The 21,734-nt window shown below is 40.5% G+C and overlaps 2 protein-coding genes across 2 annotated transcripts; both read left to right on the top strand.

Moving 5' to 3' along the window:
- Positions 1 to 1,125: 1,125 nt before the first annotated feature.
- LOC124283835 (sulfotransferase 1A3-like) lies at positions 1,126 to 5,024 on the top strand. Its single transcript, XM_046719865.1, has 4 exons — positions 1,126 to 1,479; positions 2,063 to 2,166; positions 2,722 to 2,872; positions 3,810 to 5,024. Exons 1-4 carry the CDS (start codon positions 1,242 to 1,244, stop codon positions 3,920 to 3,922), a joined length of 606 nt encoding a protein of 201 aa, XP_046575821.1. The 5' UTR covers positions 1,126 to 1,241; the 3' UTR covers positions 3,923 to 5,024.
- Positions 5,025 to 5,674: 650 nt separating this feature from the next.
- LOC124283833 (sulfotransferase 1A1-like) lies at positions 5,675 to 21,202 on the top strand. Its single transcript, XM_046719860.1, has 6 exons — positions 5,675 to 5,828; positions 9,286 to 9,448; positions 10,693 to 11,013; positions 19,223 to 19,326; positions 20,193 to 20,340; positions 20,652 to 21,202. Exons 1-6 carry the CDS (start codon positions 5,820 to 5,822, stop codon positions 20,762 to 20,764), a joined length of 858 nt encoding a protein of 285 aa, XP_046575816.1. The 5' UTR covers positions 5,675 to 5,819; the 3' UTR covers positions 20,765 to 21,202.
- The last annotated feature ends 532 nt before the right edge of the window (positions 21,203 to 21,734 follow it).

Here is a 21,734-nt window from a genome sequence, read left to right as displayed (position 1 = left end):
CTATCACGACCTCCACCAATCCTTCTCAAGTCCATCCTATCACGACCTACACCAATCCTACTCAAGTCCATCCTATCACGACCTACACCAATCCTACTCAAGTCCATCCTATCACGATCCACACCAATCCTACTTAAGCCCATCCTATCACACCCCACACAAATCCTACTCAAGCCCATCCTATCACACCCCACATCAATCCTACTCAAGTCCATCCTATCACGATCCACATCAATCCTACTCAAGCCCATCCTATCACACCCAACACAAATACCACTCAAGCCCATCCTATCACACCCACACCAATCCAACTCAAGCCCATCCTATCACATCCACACTAATCCTACTCAAGCCCATCCTATCACGACCCACATCAGTCCTACTCAAGCCCATCCTATCACATCCCACACAAATCCTACTCAAGCCCATCCTATCACACCCACACCAATCCTACTCAAGTCCATCCTATCACACCCTACACCAATCCTACTCAAGTCCATCCTATCTCGATCCACATCAATCCTACTCAAGCCCATCCTATCACACCCAACACAAATACCACTCAAGCCCATCCTATCACACCCACACCAATCCAACTCAAGCCCATCCTATCACATCCACACTAATCCTACTCAAGCCCATCCTATCACGACCCACATCAGTCCTACTCAAGCCCATCCTATCACATCCCACACAAATCCTACTCAAGCCCATCCTATCACACCCACACCAATCCTACTTAAGTCTCACTCAGAACTCAGCTAAACATTGCGTTTATGTTTTTCGACGGATATACTGTCTCAGTTCGACTCACAATTAAACAGCGATATGGCAACGTTCGCAATGTTTACAATCCCACAATGCATATTTGTTGTAGAATGAATGAATTCACGTGTTTGTTATGAATGAAAAAGTAGTTCCGTCACAACGTGACCTAAATGAGAGGTCATCGGTTATCCAATGAAATGATAGAATCTCAGGTCAAGTCGTTACTACATAGGTCAACACGATGCGACACTCGTGTGACGTACGAGATCAGTATGCAACTACCCATACGATTACCACTGGGGTAATAAAGCTTTGTATTTCCCTGATAATTGATACAGATTCGTAGGTTCCAAACCGGCCCATATCATAAAGGATTGCCCCTCTCTCTAGGAACCCACTGGGTCTTTGAAATAGCAAGAGAGCTCCTCGCAGGGAAGATAATTGACGATAACGTCACAAAGATCCAAGGCTTCATGGAAATGGTGCGAGAGGACACGTATGCCGACCTCCCGTCTCCCAGGTTTCTCAACTCCCATTTGCTGATGAAACATCTGCCAGATGACGTTCGTAATAAGAAAATAAAAGTCATCTATGTTCTAAGAAATCCAAAAGATGTAGCTGTTTCCTACTATAACTTCATGAGAACGCTTCCATATTCCAACTTCAAAGGGGAGTGGAAGAACTATGTGCGACCCTTCTCTCAGGGAAAGTGTAAGTACCGTTCTGTCTGTGGTCATCTATAAATAGTTATCTTCTTGTAATCCTTTACCTGTAAATATTTCTCTGTGATTTTTCTTATAATCCTTCTCTTGTTTCTTGTAATTCTTTGTTTTCCGAGTTGCAGAACGCACATCATATTTCCACAAGTATAAAGATATGAGTATATTCTATTTTACATGTGTTAACGCACTGAAGGGTGATGTATTTGTAGGATCCGGTCTTACACCAAGAGCATTATTCCTACAATATTTCCGATTGAGATAATACTTCCTGGAATCCTGCATTTTGTGAGTGAGTGTAGCAAGTATAGTTTGAATAGAGTTGTGAAATATTCAATTTTGTTGACGATCTCTATGAATGGTGATTTATTTGATGATCTCTTTAAATTTGTGAGCGACTGAGCGTATATTACATCGGTTTGAAGAGGAATATTAATACCACTTTGAACCGTTTTGCGGTAATAGTGCTTAGTCGTATTCCAAGAGCTTTCTTCCTATAATCTTCTTGCTATAAATACATCATTGAAAGATGATTTCTTTAGGTATTCTTTCCTTAGTCTTTCCTTCTGTTACAGATATGTATGGATCCTGGATGGACTATGTTCTCGACTGGGAGCAAGTGAAAAAAGACAATCCTGACCTGCCTGTGCTGACTCTCTTCTACGAAGACATTAAGGAGGTGAGGTGCACGACACTTTCTTGCTGAATGCTTCAGTCAGCAGCATTTCAGCTTAAAAAGCATACATTGTTTTAGGGCGTGGATACATCAAGCAAGTATGTCGGGGCAAAGCGTGGACATATTTAGCAGATATATCCGGGCAACACAACTCCTGGACATATTAAGCAGATATATCCGGGCAACACAACTGCTGAACATATTAAGCAGATATATACGGGCAACACCTGGGCATATTAGGCAGATATATCCGGGCAACACAACGCCTGGACATATTAAGCAGATATATCCGGGCAACACAACGCCTGGACATATTAAGCAGATATATCCGGGCAACATGTGGCGATATCAAGCAGGTAAATGGGGGAAACACGTGGATATTTGAAGCAGATATATGGGGGCAACATGTGCACACATTAAGCAAATGTAAGGGGACAACTCATGGACACATTGAGCAGGTATCTCGGGGCCACAAACAATTCAAAATCAAATGACAAATGTCATGTAAATAATGACAAGAAGTTTGAGATGTAAATATTCAAATCGATGTCCGTTCAGGATCAGATGCGAGAGATGAGGAGGATTTGTGAGTTCCTGGATGTAAAGAGGACGGATGATTTCCTGTCCAAAGTACGCGACAACACAACTATTGCATCCATGAGCACTCGCAAGAAGAAGGACGATAGTAAAATCAAAGTGTTTAGAAAAGGTATGGAGTGAGTGAGTGAGTGAGTTAATATTTAACGTCACATCGGCAATATTTCAGCCATATCGTGACAAGAACATTTGATATTGAAATGAAGTATATGTATATTATAAAAAACCTGCCGACGTAGGACAGTAAAACAACTAGAATATCACAGATATGTATGTAAAACTAGTAATTAAATCTAAAACGTTTTAACTATAGGGGAAAAACAATACAGTATAAAAATGGGCTATGAATCGCCAATAACTGAAGGTAGATCACCATACCAGGGACCATGGGGAAAAGGTATGGATGAGTTATGACCCTTTTCTTAGTTTATGTCATGTATTTATTAGCAGATCACCCTGGATAATAAGGCTTTGCTGCTCATGAAAAACACTTTTTGCAAAGTTCTACATACATGAAGACGTACGTGTCTGAGACCGATAAAACAAATTCTCTCAACATCTCCATTTCTGTTTATAATTCTGGAGAAGGATCAGTGCTCGTTCCATTCGTGCTTGTGCAGTAGTAGTGCATATGGCTTCAACATCTGCATGGAAGTCCAAGGAGTAAAACTTTACACGGAGCCCCATGGCTTAAAACCATGAGTCCATGGTATTATGTCAGTGTTTGTACGTAAACGTGTTTCGTTCGGTGCAAGTGCAGTACTGGTACATATGGCTTAAACGTTTGCATGTAACTCCACAGGTTATGTAAAGGTCTGATGTAGGCCAGTGGGTTCAAATGCTGCATATAAGACCAAGGTGTAAAACCTTACGTGTAACTCCATGACTTAAAGGTAGACATGCGAGTCCAGGGTATTATGTCAATGTCTGCACGGAAACTTGTTTGTTTCCAGGTCTGATAAAAGTCTGATACAGGTCAAGGGCTTATAAGTCACGTGTAGGACTTTGTTTTTATGTGAAAGTCCAACCTAAACAACATTCCTTTCCAGGTGGAGTTGGTGACTGGAAGAACTGGTTCACTGTCGCCCAGAACGAGTGGTGGGATCAGCTCTACCAGGAGAAGATGGCCGACTGCCCTCTTCAGTTTAAATACACTCTGTGATTTACCGAGACTGTACTTGAGCCCTAATACGATCATAGCTACCCACATTCAGGACTGTGCACCTTTTACGTCAGTGCCTACAGTGCTGGAGGAGGAAATCATTAATCTGATATGATGAGTTACCATTACATTGATTCTACTCCAAGTCCAATAATATGAGGCTGAATATAGCCTTGACCTTTGCTTCATTGTGACTCAAAGAAACAGATGTGTCCTTGATCTTTGCTGCACCAGATTAGATATGTAGGACAGCACTTTTAACAATAATTGCATAATTACTTTTGACAAACCTCAATCCTCCCCTGTGACAAACTAGAATTACAGTAAAATAAGTGCGAGCTATATAAAGCTCAAACATGTAAAGGGGGCGGTGGGGAAGCCTAAAGGTGAAAGCGTCCGCTCGTCACGCCGAACACCCGGGTTCGATTCCCCACATGGGTGCAATGTGTGATGCTCATTCCTGGTGCTCCTCGCTGTGTGACTTTATATTCCTCAACTTTGCACCCATTACAGCGTAATGTACAGAGGTGGTCATAACGGATAGAATGATGTAGGGGGAAGAGAAGATTTTGTGAGGAGTTTCAGTTGAAACAACGAGAGTAGTCCAGTTGTATCATGGCGTATTAGCCTAATGTGGTAGAAAAGCCGAACATGATGCAGGTCTTAAGAGATTACTTACATGTTGGTTGAATCTGTTAAATCTGTGACAGATGAGTGAGTGAGTGTGGTTTCACGCCGCTCTTAGCTATATTCCAGCAATATCACGACAGGGGACACCAGAAATGGGCTTCACACATTGTACCCATGTGGGGAATCGAACCCGGATCTTCGGCGTGACGAACGAATACTTTAACCACTAGGCTACCCCGTGACAGATGAACAAGTTGTATGAGAGATATTGACATGACACGTTGGGAAATGTTTTCCCTTTGCTTTGTGCACACACGTGTGTTTGTATGTAAACAGAAGTATTGCTTATTTAGACTTTCGGCCTGTATTAGATAAGTACCGGGTGACCTATGCTTGTCCTTGATCAGCCATCATCAAATGGCCACCGCACCACATTGTGTTAAATAAATACAGGACTTTGTTGCTAACGTTTTATACTGTTTGCGTTTTTATTACAAATAATGCATTTAAGGAATGTTTTCTTTCTCATACCATAGAAATCAGACTGCCGATGGCTAATTTCAAATTCTGTTGTTGTCTCTGAAGGGAAAAACTTATTGCTACTGCAGTGGATCAGGTTAGGTTACATAAGTAGTGGCTGTTGATCCAGAGCTTTCGTAATAAGTAAGTAATAATGCATTCTTAATACAGCCAAAAGATCATTTTCAATTTGTAGTGCGCTTTTGACATGGTAAACATGAGCAGCGAACACAGGTAGGGCCAACAAACATGGGAGATGTGCAATGTGGCAAATTTGGCCTAAATAAGGATATGTAGAAATACCCTGATCACAGCCATAATGGGCTGTATCCCAGGGCTGGCTGTCACATCCATTTGAAAAGCCATAATATTCCAGATTAGAATTATGGAGTTGAATATAGTAAAAATATGAAATATATTCATTGACAAATTAGGGATATTCTTATGCTGTCTTAATCAGACTTTCAAAAGACATGTTGGGACTTTTTCTGGAGACATTTCAGAGAGAGAAAGAGAGAGAGCAAACAGTCTCCTTTCTTCACCCGCATCCTCATCTCCCGTTTCCCGCTGTACAATATGTATGTCACTCACAGATAACTCGTGTAGGTCAATCAGGGAACACATGTTCATACAGTTATCGTGACTGGGCGCCTCCCACCCAGCAATTCGATTTTTGTGTCTGGACCCAAGTGTCACCTCACTTGTATCACTGGACATTCTGCAGATCTGTTTGCGGTCACTTCGAACCATGTCTCAAGTAAGTTCTTCAGGTTAACTTTACTATATGACTGTATGAATGGCTCAGCATATCGTGTGTGACCTGGCGCACAGAGGTCATATCGTTCAGTTTAATGTGAGAGTCGACTGTATTCAGGTCCCTGTGACACAGTGAAATAGGATGTAATCCGTTTTAACCTGAAGGTTTTACACATAAAGAATGAATAGTACATATTACCAACCTAACTAACAAACTGATAGGTGAAAATAGTCACGAAATACCAATCATGATAACTGTGACCCCATCCACTGCAGATAGCTTGTCCGGTAGCTCTACTTACAGATTACGTTACAACAGCTTGAATACTAGGGCTGACTATTGCCCTGATTCTCACATTGCGATATATTGCAATAATTTAAAAGATAGTACAATACATATTGTGATATATTAACTGAAAGCTTTCTGATCAAGTGTGTACATCGTAAATTCATAATAGCTCTCTCTGCGCGACATCATCTTCTTAGTAGCTCTTACACCATACTTTCAGGCCCCCCGTCCCCATTGTGTATTAACATGTGTAAACATGAACTATTGCAAAATGAAGCAAAAACATGATTTAACTACTTAAGCTTAACATCTCACGTGACCTCCAATAATTAAGACCCTTGACTAGAATGTCATTATACAGTCACACAAAATATATATGACTCAGGCCTTTGTGATAAATTGATAACATATGACCCATTAGGAAACAAACAAAAATAACAAAAAACATTGGATTTACCCACAAAGAACTAAACTAGCCATTTAGAATGTCCTCAATTTGCCGTTTTTCTTTCTTTGAAAGTTTAGCAATCAAACGATTATCCTTTCAATAGTCAAATGTCTGGTTTGGGAAATACAGGAAATCTGTGAATAGAAGCGAAAAAAACCTTTCACATCCATAAGTCTCAGAGTTGATTGTAAAATTCCGACTTAGCAATCCAGTGACTGAGATCATAGGATATTGTTTCAGAACAAACAGCGATACCATGTGCAAATTGGATTGTGTAATGGGCATTAATAGCCTAAAAACACGGGCAAATTATGGTCGAGATCGGACGACTGGTTGCAGAGTTAAGGTGTTTAAAGTATATTTAATGGCTTGAAATCGTCAAAACAAAGAACACGTTTTCGACACACGAGCGGATCTCTGAAATACAGCCGAGATCGCGGGGTCATGTACCATCGAAATAGTTCCGGAAAAGAAATAGTTCCTTCTTTAACAGCCTGTATACGTAGCTCCGTTGTCCTTGGGTCCACAGTCAAATCAATGAGTATTCTGGAATCACGAGGACCTGAGGTATTAGGGCCATACAGCATTTTACACAGTTTTTAAAAATGTGTCACCTGATAAGAAATACACACTGCCATTTTAGAAAGTGATCAAATGTAACATATGTTATATTTGGGATTACACTTTCTTAGTAACGTACAGATTCTAGTACTGTTTGGGTTGAGTCCCATCCTGGATTCGAACCCACATATTTCATAGCTTTCGGCCGTGGGAGGCGTGCCAATTAACACTTATCAGAGGGGTACACAAAGTCCGCAGTCTAGACAACCAGTTGTCCGACTTCCAGTTTTGTGGAAGCCGCGGTGGCAGAGCGGTCTAGGCGTCTGACTTTGTGTGCTGGCGATTAAGTGCCTGACTCTGAGGGTGTGGGTTCGAACCTCGGATGGGACTAAAGTACTAAAATCTGTACTTTACTAAGAAAGTGTAATCCCAAATATAACATGTGGTGGTGGGCGAGCTGGCTAAGGCGCCAGGCTAGTGATCCAGCGAGCTTGAGGTGAGGGGATCGAGCCCAGCTGTGACCGGGTGTAAAATCCTTGGAGTCAACTTTGCGTGCAGACTCTCTCAGTGTTGTCACAACCCCTAGTGTACAGTACACAACCCTGTGCACTTAAAAGAACCCACGAATCCGTTGGTATATGACCAGATGGTGGCCACATGTTTACGTGAAAACACCTAGTTGCGGGTACAGCAACGTGTAGTAAACTTGGACAAAATATTGTGACTACGTGTCCCAGTCCACACAGCTGTGAATGGGTACCTCGTAAGGATGGGAAAGCCACATTAACTCGGTGCGCCTAGTGGCTGCAAGAGTTGTATGATCCCAAGGGAGTTGAGATTGATAATACATTGTGCCGTTTGAGACTGACATCCAATGATCGAGGGAAAAACAAAGCACCTTTCAGCAGGTGATCTGGATATTGGCGATATATAAATATATATAAATAAATATGTTTCACCTGATAAGTTTGGTTTTGAAAAAATCGTGAAGTCGTTGAAATTTCCTGCACACAAAGTATGGACATTTTGGAAGCTCTGGAGTTAATGGCTCGAGCTCAGCACATTTTGGAAGACAAGTACAAGAAAAATGGTGAAAAACACGGCCAAAAACTTCAATCCAATATGGCTGCCAAACGGAGCCTTGTAGCTACATGGGTCCTACACTTGAAATTGTAGGGATTCTGACTCCGGATCTGTACATGAAATTGTTAGGTCTTTGGACCAGTAGTTTTGGAGATTATTGGTCTGGACTTTGAAATTTTTAAATTAATTTTGAATTATCTGCCCTTTGCTATTGATAACCATATTTTAACGTGTTTTGGTATGAGGCGGTAGGGGATCGAACCCGCAACCTTCCGCTCTCCTGGCGGACGCTCTAACCACTACACCACGGAGGCGGTCTTTTAGTTTATGAGCTATGCTTGGTACAAAATACGGCGGAATAATAGTGGCATGGAGTCCTAATAATGTGAATTTTGAAATGGTCACTCAGAGACGGAGGCCTACTGATAAATCCAAATAAAAACTTGGTCCATTCGAGGCCACTTTATTCCTCCAAAATGTCACATATGAAACCATTCAAACCTACAAAACGTTAAGCATTTGGTAGAATATTTGACACTTTTGGAGCCACTTATAAAGATATTTCCATTTGTAAAATGTTACATGAAACCAACAGAAATAAAAGTACATTTGGCACTTTTAGAGCACATTTTGTTGCTATGGAAATCAAGGGCAGATAATTCAAAGGGAGCTAACAGTTTACCGGTAATATTGCTCAGCCCTAATGAATAGTGCAGACTGTAACGTTCAACAGCAAACAAAACCAGCTGAATGTAGCACCAACCTCGGCGCTCACATATTACACGGAAGTGAGAAGATACACAAACAACTGAAGTGAAAGCAACATATGATGTTTGACTTGTGTTTGTTTGTTTAACGCGGACACAGCAGTATTCCAGTGGTAGGTGAATAGTTATTTCTGGACCAGGCAGTCCTGAACTTGAGGCTATGCAACACAAACACAATGTATCACACGGATTTGCTGCTATATTTGCAATACATCGAAATGGGATGCATTTGGCAGGGAACTGTAAAACAAAAGAAAATCTACCTATGTTTTCAGCTGAATTCTTCACACTAGACTCTCTCTCACATCAGAAACAGATAGTGGAAGCAGTGGACGACGGCGGTGACACACTCAAGTTCCTAAGTGACAACGGCTTCTTCATACCCAACTTCCCTGATGGAACCGGCATCGACGGTGTACGTTCAGTGAAAATACGCGACGATGACATCCTCATGTGCACGTATCCTAAATCAGGTAACATCACACAGCTTGAATGACTAAAGTTCTTAGTTCTTCATCATGAGGGGTCCAACTGCATCAAGGAACAGCAACCTCGTTTTTTGGCCACTGTTACACTGTTCCTTGAGTCTTCTTAGCCGATTGTCTTTCTCCCGGAAAACAGCTTTTCTGGGAGTTGGGGCATCGACGGTGTACATTCAATGAGAATACGCGATGATGGCATCTTAATGTGCACGTATCCTAAATCAGGTAACATCAGATACCATGAAACTCTTTACCAAATCTGGTAGGATACATCTGTTCATTTAAAAGTAACTCACGCCGAAGACCCGGGTTCGAATCCCCACATGGGTACAATGTGTGAAGCCCATGTCTGGTGTCCCCAGCCGTGATGTTGCTGGAATATTGCTAAAAGCGGCGTAAAACCAAACTCAGTCAGTAAAAGTAACTTTTGTAATCATTTTTCAAATCTTAAATAGCATGCAAATTGGTATGTCGTCAATTTATAATTCTAATTTACATCTTAACTGAAAAATTGTCGTGACTCAACAAAGTCTTTTTTCAACATAATATAAGCTATACGATGGGCTGCGTAATTTACACCAACAGTTATGCTGTTTCAATGAGGTGTAGTTCCAAATAATAGAGTTGTATACCTCACCTAAATCGCCTCACTTATACGCCCATCCGATCACACTATACTCCAGCCATACTCAAATTCATCACACCACACCCACACCAAAGTCTCTAAAGCCTATCTTGTGACAATTACACCGATCCAACTCTTGCCCAACCTGTCACACCCACACCAATCCAACTCAAAGCCCAACCTGTCACACTCACATCAATCCAACTCAAAGCCAAACCTGTCATACCAACACCAATCCCACTCTAGGTCTTCGCATCACATCCACACCAATCCCACTAAAGCCCAACTTATCACACCAACACCAACCCCACTCAAGGTCATCAGATCACATTCACACCAATCCAACTCAAGCCCAACCTACCACGAAGTTAGTCAAGCCAACACATACATTTAGTGTTAAAAGAAGACGTTAATCCATAGTTTATATTCTTCAGGCGAAACGTTTTGCTGACTTTTTTTTATCAATCTGATGCCATCAAACATATATTTCTGTTCAGGCCGCATCACAGTCCAGCGCGTGAGAAAGATAGCAACACATGGTAAAGCTTTGTATTTCACTGATAACTGATGCAGATTCGTGTGTGATTTGTCAGATTTGCCTTCTTTCCAGGAACCCACTGGGTATTTGAAAGAACAAGAGAGCTCCTCGCAGGGGAGATAATCGACGATCACATCACAAAAGTCGAAGCCTTCATGGAAATGGTGCCAGAGGAGAAGTATACCGACCTCCCGTCTCCAAGGATCCTCAACACTCATTTGCTGATGAAACATCTGTCCGATGACGTTCGTAAAAAGAAAATAAAAGTCATCACTGTTCTAAGAAATCCAAAAGATGTAGCTGTTTCCTATTATAACTTCTTGAGAACGATTCCGGGTTTCAACTACAAAGGCGAGTGGAAGAACTATGTGCGACCCTACTTTCAGGGAAAGTGTAAGTACCGTTCTGTCTGTGATCATCTATAAATTCTTCTTGTATTCCTTCTCCTGTAATCATTCCTCTGTGATCATATTTCTGATAATCCTTCTTGGAAAATCTTTCTTGTAATTCTTTCTTTTCCGAGGAATTGAATCCAAATACTCAAAGGCAAAAGTTATTGTGTTTGAATTGAAGTTAGGTATGTGAATTAACAACTGATATTTTTATGATGAGACTTTATTAATATTGCAAGATAGGCATTCCACAGTATGATTGCAAAAGGCACATTGTAAACTTTTCTGGCGGACACATGCTAATTAGGTCACAGTAAGAGAATGGTCAAAATGAAATTCACACAGCCAATAACGTGTATGTCCACCATGAGCATTGACACCTGCACCTCATAGAACCAATCAAACGTCGCAAGAAGTCTTGTGGAATGGCATTCCATATCTGTGGAAGCACCTTGCCGTGTTCCTGAAGCGTGAATGGGGGATTTGGCCAACATCTCATCTCCTCTCCATTTTGTACCAGAAGTGTTCGATATGGGACAGATCTGGGGATTTAGCGGGTCAGGGAAGGACGTTAACATTGTCCTGCGCCAAGAATTGCTGAACCACCCTGGCGACGTGAGGTCTGGCGTTGTCCTGTTGGAAGATCATTACTGGACCATTCTGCTCTAGAAACGGTATGGCGATTCGATTAACAATTTCATCCCTTACCTGAGACACGAAAAGTTCCATTTCCAAAGGTGTACTACGTCCAGCACTCGTTATCCCACCCCAATTCAAACCATCACTCCACACAGTCGGCCTCAAGGACACAGTTCGTAACATAACGCTCGGTAAGCTCGGGTTCGTCCATCAGCGCAGTGCAAAATGAATCTGGACTTGTCAGTGAAGAGAACATGTCTCCACACACGTGCTCGCCACCGCAGAAGTTTTCTGCACCACTGCAGTCGTTGACGGTGACATAATGTCTAAATATGTCGTCTGGCAGGACGTCTGACACGTTTTCCGTGTGCAGCAAGACGGGGGCAAATGGTCCTTAGTGATATCCTGTTGAGACCAGGAACTGTTCGGGCTGTCAGTGTGGCTGATTGGAATCTTTGGTGCAGATGGGTAGTTGGAATCCATCGATGCACCCGTGAAGAGCATCCTGGTGGAAGAATTCATCTTTTACTATTTTCTGCTAGAGTATATCATCCGGGCATCCTTTGTGCCTCAAGTAGGAAATCCACTTGTTATTAGCATTGTCTTTATGATACTGCGTGGTGGTTGGGGAGCTCGGATGATAAACCATATAACCAACAAATATGGATTACCAAACCCCTTAAAAACCCAAACGTCCACTGGATAATGAAGATGAGCAACGACCATCAAAATCTGTAGAACATTGGCCGCGATTTCTAGTTATTGAGTCATTTGACAAAAAACCTCTCAAATTGAACCCATTTGCAATAATTAAAGCAGGTTACTGCAATATCAAAGTTGACCCTTTTATTCCGAACCCACTGAGGTGTTTCAGTTGCCAAAAGTATGGCCATGGCGTAAATTCGTGTACAAAATCTGTCACATGTGTTCACTGCAGTGAGCAAACTCATACAAAGGAAGACTGTGACAATAGTGCATGCCACAACATACTACTATCCCAAATACCAAACTTAAGGAAAAACTTCATCCCTTAATTCATTGGGCTTTTGTAAACAAACCAGGTGAACAAAGATATACCTACATATCTATCTTCAGAGGTTCAGGACAACTTGTCAAAATGAAAGCAAACGTCATTTGAAGTTTACCAAGAAAACAATATGTTAACTGCTGGACTTTCTCATTGATTACATCTTTGTGAAATTTAGGGGTAAAAAATTTCGCCAAGAAGTAGGCATCCCCATGGGCACCGACTGTGCTACCCTACTTGCCTATTTGTTTCTTTATACATATGAATAAGAATTTCTGCTTGGGTTGGCAAAATCAAAACATTGTAATTTGGCCGAGAAGTTTAACTTAAGCTTCAGGTACATCGATGATTTAATATCGTTCAATAACCATCAAATAGCCAATTGCCTTCCACTGATTTACCCACCTGAACTTGGAATTAAGGAGACAAGTGAGACCGTTTCATATTTAGATATCTCCACAAACCTGTATGACAAAAGGGATGATTTCAGCTTTCCAATAGTCAATTTCATGTCCAGCGATATTCCACCAACTCAAGCTTTTGGTGTTACATTTCACAACTTATGAGGTACAATCGAGCGTGCTCTTTTTATCAAGATTTCAAAGAACATCATGCTGTCATGTCTAAGTTTTATGTACCCGTGAAGGTCCGGGTTAGAATATTGATCTTCAGTAGTCGTAAGAGGCGACTAACGGTATCGGTTGGTCAGACTCGCTGATTTGGTTGACACATGTCATCAGTTCTCAATTGCACAGCTCGATGCTCATGCTGTTGATCACTGGATTGTTTGGTCCAGACTCGATTATTTACAGACCGCCGCTATATAGCTGGAATATTGCTGAGTGCGGGGTAAAACTAAACTCCCTCACTCGCTCACTCACTCAGTTTTATGGCAGACACGTGGAGGAAATTTCACAAATGATGCATCAGTGACAAACTGATGTTCGATGCAATTCACTATTTTGACTTATACCATACGTTCCCGAACATATGACTAAACTTAGCATATGTTTATGACGGATGCCACCGGTGGGGCAGGACACGCTCACCTTTTCTTGAACACCTGGTATCATCACTGTTTCATAATGATTCATAAACACTCTGTCATCGTATCACATGGTGACAGTCACTGGGTTGACTGGTTCAGACTCGATTTGTTTACGAACAACATCATACAGTTGTAATACTGCTGAAACATATATCTGCTCATGACACAATTGTACAATCGCCTCTGCTATTAGCAGATATGTCTTATAAATGTGGAAAGGGTTTTGTCGCTTCTATTAAAAAGTGTACCAACTGTTCAGGGAGTCACCCATCCTACTCCAAAGACTGTCATATCTGGAAACAACAGATGGAGATAAATGAAATTAAATTTTCCAGAACATCAGTCTCTCTGACGCAAAGGAACTGGTTCAATCTCAAGAAGGCACGGGAACCAATGTGTCTACCGTTCAGATAGCCCCTGAAATAACCCCCAAAGTCAAGACATCATCTATTGACTGCCAGACAGACTTGACTTGGGTGTACACCGAAGCACCTCAAATTTACTCAAATGAACAGCCAACTCAAACAGCGGATTCACTCTCTGACATACAGAGTCTATCTCAAGATAGTCATCATCTCTCACCCAGAACCAATCACCAGCACAAAACCGCCCGAAAGATAGTTTACAAAACAATATTTTCCAGTGGAATTGTCGAGGACTGAAAACCAATTTTAACGACTTACTTCCATTGGTCCAGGCCATTAGTCCATCAGAATTCTGCCTGCAAGAAACATATCTAAAGCAGACAGATAATTTCAGTTTACGTCAGTTCAATGCATCCCATTCTTTTTTCTCCTCCGGGTGATAGGGCCACAGGAGGAGCTTCAATCTTTATAAGGCATGATGTGCTCCAAAACCCCGTTGTGCTTAAAACTAATCTTCAAGCCGTTGCAGTGCGCCTTACTCTGCACGTTGCTTTTACTCTCTGCTCTATATTCCACAATCTTCAGCTCTTCAGCAGGCTAAACCCTGTTTTATTATGGGTGACTTTAATGGCCACAACCCATTCTGGGGTGGTACAACTATAAAGGCTAACGGTAAAATACTGGAAGAGTTTATTCAAACTATGATCTATGCATATATAATGATTGTTCGCACGGATATTTACACCCTGGCACAGGAACATATTCAGCTCTTGATTTGTCAATTACTGATTCCAACCTATTGAGTGAAATTGGTCCGTCCACGACGACCTCTGTGGCAGTGACCATTTCCCCGCAATACTAAAACCTGTTAACCCATCTGATGTTCCTCCATCATCAAGATGAATTTTTTTAAAAGGGTAAAAATTCTGTTTATGGAACACTAGGAAGGCTAGGAAGGCAAGGGAAAAAACAGAGCATTATTACCGTCGCCATCCTATGGTCCACAACTTAGACAAATTCAAAATATTAAACGCTAAAGTCCGGCGTACTTTCAAGCAAAATAAACACCAATCTTGACGAAACCATGTATCAAAAAATTATTTGCGCAAGCCGATATCAAAGGTATGGAATACGATCGAGAAAATCAAAGTTAAGGCTTGTAAATCTAGCATTCACCATCTGAAAGATGGGAAGCAATTATTGACTAATAAATCAGATATTGCAAATAAACTTGGTGAGACGTTGGCTAAACATTCTTCCTCATTTAATTATGTTCCTGAATTCCCAAAATATCAAAACAACAAGCAAAGAAATCTATTAATTTCAAATCAGATAATGGGGAGATAACAATGAAACCTTTTTGATACATGAGCTTCATACTGCTCTTGATCTTTAGTATGATGAATGATTATTCTCGTAACGATATGGCTGAAACATTGCTGATGTGACGATAAACATTGACTCACTCACTCATACTGCTCTTGACCAGGCTCATGATACTGCTACAGGAGCTGATAACATACATTATCAACTCTTCGAACACTTACCAGAATTATGTTTAGAGACGCTCTCACATTTTTTTGATGACATTTGGACATCTGGAGAGTTCCTTCACCGTAGCGTGCTGCTATAATTGTTCCCATCCCCAGACCTGTAGGGGATCATACTGATCTTTCTAATTATAGGCCAGTTCCACTAACTAGCTGCGTTTGCAAATCCTTGGAACGCATGATAAATAATTGACTCGTTTGGTATTTGGAAACCTACGATCGTTTAATTGATATACAATGTGGTCTCCCTAGAAACAGAAGTACAATTGATCATTTAGTGCGTTTAGAATCTTTTGTTAAAAATGCCATGATTAATATACAACATGCAGTGTCGATCTTTTGTTGATCTAGAAAAAGCATACGACACTACATGGAAACATGGTATTTTAAATTGCGGGACCGTTTGCCTCAATCTATATCCAACTTGTTAAATTGTAATTTCAAGTCCGCTTGGGCTGCACCCTGTCTGATCATCATAATCAGGAATAGGGTGTACCACAAGGCAGTATTTTGTCTGTCACGTTGTTTAGTAACAAGCTAAACAGTTTATCAAAGGTTTAAATTATTCAATCGATGGATCACGTTTTGTGGATGATTTCAACATTTCTTGTCGCGGTAAAATATGCATACTACAGTTGTGTCTAAACAAAATGAATCAATGGTGTCTTGAAAACGGCTTTAAATTCTCTAAATCGAAAACTAATTGTATAGATTTCTGCCGTAAATATGAACGGCATAAAGACCCAGAACTATTTTTAAATGGCACTTGCATCAAAGTTGTCAAAGAGGCAAAGTTCTTGGTTCTGATTTTCGACTCTCATTTTACTTTTCTTTCGCATATCAAATATCTCAAAATAAATGCTTGAAGGCACTAGATCTATTGAAAGTAAGAAGAAATATTCTAATTCAAAGTGGCGAGGGGATCAAGCTGCCCCCCTACACCTATATCGAAACTTGATTATGGCTCCATCGTATATGGTGGAACATGCAAAAGCAACATAAAACTATTAGATTCTGTCCACCACCAAGGTCTAAGACTTTGTCTTGGGTCTTTTAGAACTTGCACTGTTGACAGTCTCAACGTCGAAGCTGATGAGTCTTCTCTTAACCAACGGCATATAAACCTATCTCTACAGTATCTCACTAAACTACGTTCTAACCAATCTAATCCTGCATTTAATTGTGTTTTTAATCCTCTTTATGAGGATCTGTTCAACAAGAAGTCTTCTCTTGTTCCGCCTCTTGGAATAAGAATGAAACCTTTCGTATCTGTTGCTGGCAATGAGTTAGAAAATATAGCTCCATCCCGCTTTCTTTCTTTCCCTCCTTGGCAATTATTGAGGCACCAAGTTGACCTAGCACTGAGAACGTTTAAAAAATCAGAAACTAATGAATTACAATATAAATAAAATTTGGTCAATTGAAAGTAACTAAAATATATACAAATTTTTATTTACAGATGGATCCAAGGATGGTGGCACACTGTAATTGGATCCAAAAGAATATCTTATAGATTACCAAACGATTGCTCCATTTTTACTGCCGATACAAATGTTATATTAACAGCGCCTAAATGTATACACCCTAAATATATACAATATATAATATTTTCAGACTCTCTTTCGTGCCTTCTGGCTATTAAAACCCTATCTTGCAAACATCCACTTTTAATAGAAATAATTGAATTACATAATGTTCTTGCTACTGGCCAATACGACATCGTCTTCTGTTGGTTACCCAGTCACGTGGGAATCTCTGGTAACACAATGGCCGATTTTGCTGCTAAGGCAGCACTCAACAAATCTGTGACACTACTCCTGATCTCACACACTGATTACATTAGATCGTAACATCCTTGGTCTGATGCAAAAGAAATGGGACACTCAAGTAGGTATAAATATATTACATGCGATAAAACCAACCATCGGTTACTACTTGGGTTGTCAGTCCAGATATGAAGAGGTCATCATGCGACGATGTCGCATTGGTCACAGCAGGTATCCACAGATGATCACCCATTTTGAAACCCTTGTGATGTCTTGCTTGATTGTATTGATTTTTCTATCACAAGGGGGAAATATATCGATGTAAAACCGTTGAAGGATTTTTTTAGTGATGTTAATTGCCATTTTATTATGAATGTTTAAAAGATTTTAAGATTTGTTTCTTTTTATGATTTGGTTGCTTATATTAGTAACTGATATTGTTAGTGGATGTACCATCAAAGTGGGTTGAAGTATTGCGAAGTTATTGTTCTCCTGAGAAGGTACGTAAGTCCCAAAATATTCAAAGTAAATGTAAACTTATTACTATTATTAATCGTAGTATATATGTTATTTTAATTTATGACTAGATTATCTAAAATTGCTAATAGCTGAAGGGATGATGTAAATCCAGATAGGGTCCATGCAGGAAGCAAATGTACTGTAAGTTCCCATGGACCCTGGTACCTACCTTCAGTTGTTGGCAATATATAACCTTTTTCTATATTGTACTGTCTTCTGTAATTAGAATATTTTAGATTTACATACTAGTTTTATATTCATATTTGTGATATTCAAGTTGTTTTTACTGTCCTTCGCCGACAGTTTTTTGATAACCTTTTTACCTTTATTTATTATAAAATAAGAACTTGTATTTAGTCACTATATGGTTGAAATATTGCCGATGTGTCTTAAAATCTTACCGCTTTCACTCACTTGAATCCAACGATCGTTGCGTGGCGTGGTCACAGGTGGGCGGCCACTTTTGGGACGGTCTGCAACGACTACGTTTTGTTGATAACGACTCCACAAGCGGCATGTGTTCCTGTGCACGTTAAACGGCTGTGCAACGTTGCGCTTGGGTGTTCCGATTTCAAGCATTCCAATGGCTCGCCAACTTTCATTTTAAGTTAGCCGTGGAATAGAGAAATGCAAACAGATTCTTCCAAATTTGTGTTTTTCGCACCCGTCAACGTCTAAACAATGATTTGTCTGAAAATGAGTTGAGGTTTAGAGCCACACTTTTAAGGGCACGTTTTAAGCCTTTTTCCACAGACTTCTTAAAAGCACGAAAAACGCATGCAAAACAAAAACTACCGACGGGGCCCTGTTGGGGTTATGGAATAAGTGTATTATAAAGAATTTTAAACTGCGTTGTGAAAATGAAAGACATGAGTATATTCTATTTGACTGAAGGGTGTTTTGTGAATCCGGTTTTATCCCAAGAGCTTTATTCTCACAATGTTTCCGATTGAGACCATTCTTCCTGTAATCCTGCATTTTGTAAGTGAATGATGTGAAAAAAACCCTCAGATTTGTTGAAAATCTCTTCAAATGATGCTTTAGATACACGCTGGTCCTATCCCAAGGGCTTTCATCGTCCTTTGTCAATCCCTTTTGTGAATGGGTGAGCGTATTTTACACCGGTTTGAATAGGAAAATGAGTTATATTTGATTAACACCTCTTTGAACTGTGTTTGAGCAATAGCACCGAGTCATATTTCAAGAGCCTACTTCCTGTAATCCTCTTACTACAAATATATCGTTAAAGGATTACTTCTTTAAGTATACCTTTCTCAGTGTTTCCATCTGTTACAGTTATGTATGGATCCTGGATAGACTATGTTCTCGACTGGGAGCAGGTGAAAAAAGACAATCCTGATCTGCCTGTGCTGACTCTCTTCTACGAAGACATTAAGGAGGTGAGATGGACGACACTTTCTTGCATAGCTCATGTATATCAGGGCAACACGTTGACACATTAAGGAAAATATATATGGGCAACACATGGACACATTAAGGAAAATATATATGGGCAACACGTGGACACATTAAGGAAAATATATATGGGCAACACGTTGAGACATTAAGGAAAATATATATGGGCAACACGTGGACACATTAAGGAATATATATGGGCAACATGTTGACACATTAAGGAAAATATATATGGGCAACACATGGACACATTAAGGAAAATATATGGGCAACACGTGGACACATTAAGGAAATATATATGGGCAACACGTGGACACATTAAGGAAAATATATATGGGCAACACATGGACACATTAAGGAAACTATATATGGGCAACACGTGGACACATTAAGGAAATATATATGGGCAACACGTGGACACATTAAGGAAATATATATGGGCAACACGTGGACACATTAAGGGATATATATATATATGGACAACACATGGACACATTAAGGAAATATATATGGGCAACACATGGACACATTAAGGGATATATATATATGGGCAACACGTGGACACATTAAGGAAATATATATGGGCAACACATGGACACATTAAGGAAAATATATGGGCAACACGTGGACACATTAAGGAAATATATATGGGCAACACGTGGACACATTAAGGAAAATATGTATGGGCAACATGTGGACACATTAAGGAAAATATATATGGGCAACACGTGGACACATTAAGCAGGTATATGAGGAAAACAATCAATCAAGGTGAAATGACTCTTCTAAGGTTGTACCGAAGGATGACAAGAAGTTTGAAACGTATTTATTCAACTCGATGTCCGTTCAGGATCAGATGCGAGAGATGAGGAGGATTTGTGAGTTCCTGGATGTAAAGAGGACGGATGACTTCCTGTCCAAAGTCTGCAACAACACAACAATAGCAGCCATGAGGACTCTCAAGGAGGACGTTAGTGGAGCTAAAGTGTTTAGAAAAGGTATGGATCAGTTATGACCCTTTTCCTAGGTCATGCCGTGTATTTCTTAGCCAACCCCCTGGACAATAAGGCTTTGCTGCTCATGAGAAATACTTTTGCAAAGTGCCACATATATGCAGAGATTGATTAAACAAATCCCCTCAACATCTCCTGTCCTTCGTAACATTCATGCTGGTCCAGTACTAGTGCATATGGCATATCTGCACGTAAGTATTCGGTGTAAAATTTCCATGGAGCTCCATGGCTTGAAACCCGGCATGGGAATCCGTTGTAATGAGACAATGTCTGCAGGTAAACTTGTTTCTTTCCAGGTGGAGTTGGTGACTGGAAGAACTGGTTCACTGTCGCCCAGAATGAGTGGTTTGATCAGGTCTACCAGGAAAGGATGTCCGACTGCCCCCTTCAGTTTAAATACACACTGTGATTTACTAACACTGTACTTTAGTTCAACCTACGATCATAGCTTATAGGAACACCATCAGGATTGTGCACCTTAAACGTCTGTGCCAGCAGTACCATTATACTGATTCTACTCCAAGTCCAATAATATGAGGCGGAATGTGTGACTTGATCTTTGCATCATTGTGACACAAAATAACAGATGTGTCCGTGATCTTTGCTGCACCAACCTAAATATGTAGGAGAGCTTTTCAGCCACTTTTAACAATAAAGTATACCGTGATGGAAACATCCTGGACATCACTACTGTATTACATTTCATTACTTGATTATCTTTACATGCAGAATGAATTGGTTTTAGCAATGCTTGCAACATCTTCGTAAAATCCATGTCGATATTTCAGACAAACCTGAAGCCTCAGCTGGGACAAACTGGAAGTAAAGTATACTCTTCAAAAAGAAAGAAACTTGTCGTGCTGTTTTGTTGTTTATTTACTGAGTGCATGTAACTGATTCAAACATGACATCGTTGCTTAATTACAGAACAAACATCACTTTACAACTTTCCAAAAACATGAACGTGTTTGGTAAAACCACACAGGGCTATTAAAGCCACTTGGTCAGAGTAAAATGTCAGTATCTGGTGTGACCACCATGAGCATCGATAACAGCTTGGCAGCGGTGACCCATAGGAGAAAGGAGATGCCGAATGCTGCCTTGAGGAATGTTTTGATACTCTTGCTGAAGTGCTGCATGCAGTTCTTGTAGTGTCTGAGGTGGCGGATTAAGAGTATCCCAAAGATGTTCAATGGGGACAAATCAGGTGATCGAGAAGGCCATGGTAACACCTGAACGTTGTTTTGCTGGAGGAAGTCACGTGCAACGTCAGGTCGAGCATTGTCATGCCGGAAAGATCCCCCGCTGACGTTGATGAAGGCAACGACGTGACTTAGCAAAATCTCATCCCCATTCAATGCACCTGCCATGTGCACAAG

The sequence above is a fragment of the Haliotis rubra genome, unplaced genomic scaffold, assembly GCF_003918875.1.
Source record: "Haliotis rubra isolate DU_JTF1 unplaced genomic scaffold, ASM391887v1 Scf322, whole genome shotgun sequence".
In the NCBI taxonomy this organism is placed as follows: domain Eukaryota; kingdom Metazoa; phylum Mollusca; class Gastropoda; order Lepetellida; family Haliotidae; genus Haliotis; species Haliotis rubra.
This window is presented reverse-complemented; position numbering and strand designations above follow the sequence as displayed.

Excerpts from the sequence above, each read along its gene's own strand:
- LOC124283835 (XM_046719865.1), top strand. The coding sequence starts at position 1,242 with ATGGAAATGGTGCGAGAGGACACGTATGCCGACCTCCCGTCTCCCAGG. Across the intron at positions 1,480-2,062 it reads ACCCTTCTCTCAGGGAAAGT|ATATGTATGGATCCTGGATG; the intron begins GTAAGTACCGTT and ends CTTCTGTTACAG. Across the intron at positions 2,873-3,809 it reads AATCAAAGTGTTTAGAAAAG|GTGGAGTTGGTGACTGGAAG; the intron begins GTATGGAGTGAG and ends ATTCCTTTCCAG.
- LOC124283833 (XM_046719860.1), top strand. Across the intron at positions 11,014-19,222 it reads ACCCTACTTTCAGGGAAAGT|TTATGTATGGATCCTGGATA; the intron begins GTAAGTACCGTT and ends CATCTGTTACAG. Across the intron at positions 20,341-20,651 it reads AGCTAAAGTGTTTAGAAAAG|GTGGAGTTGGTGACTGGAAG; the intron begins GTATGGATCAGT and ends GTTTCTTTCCAG.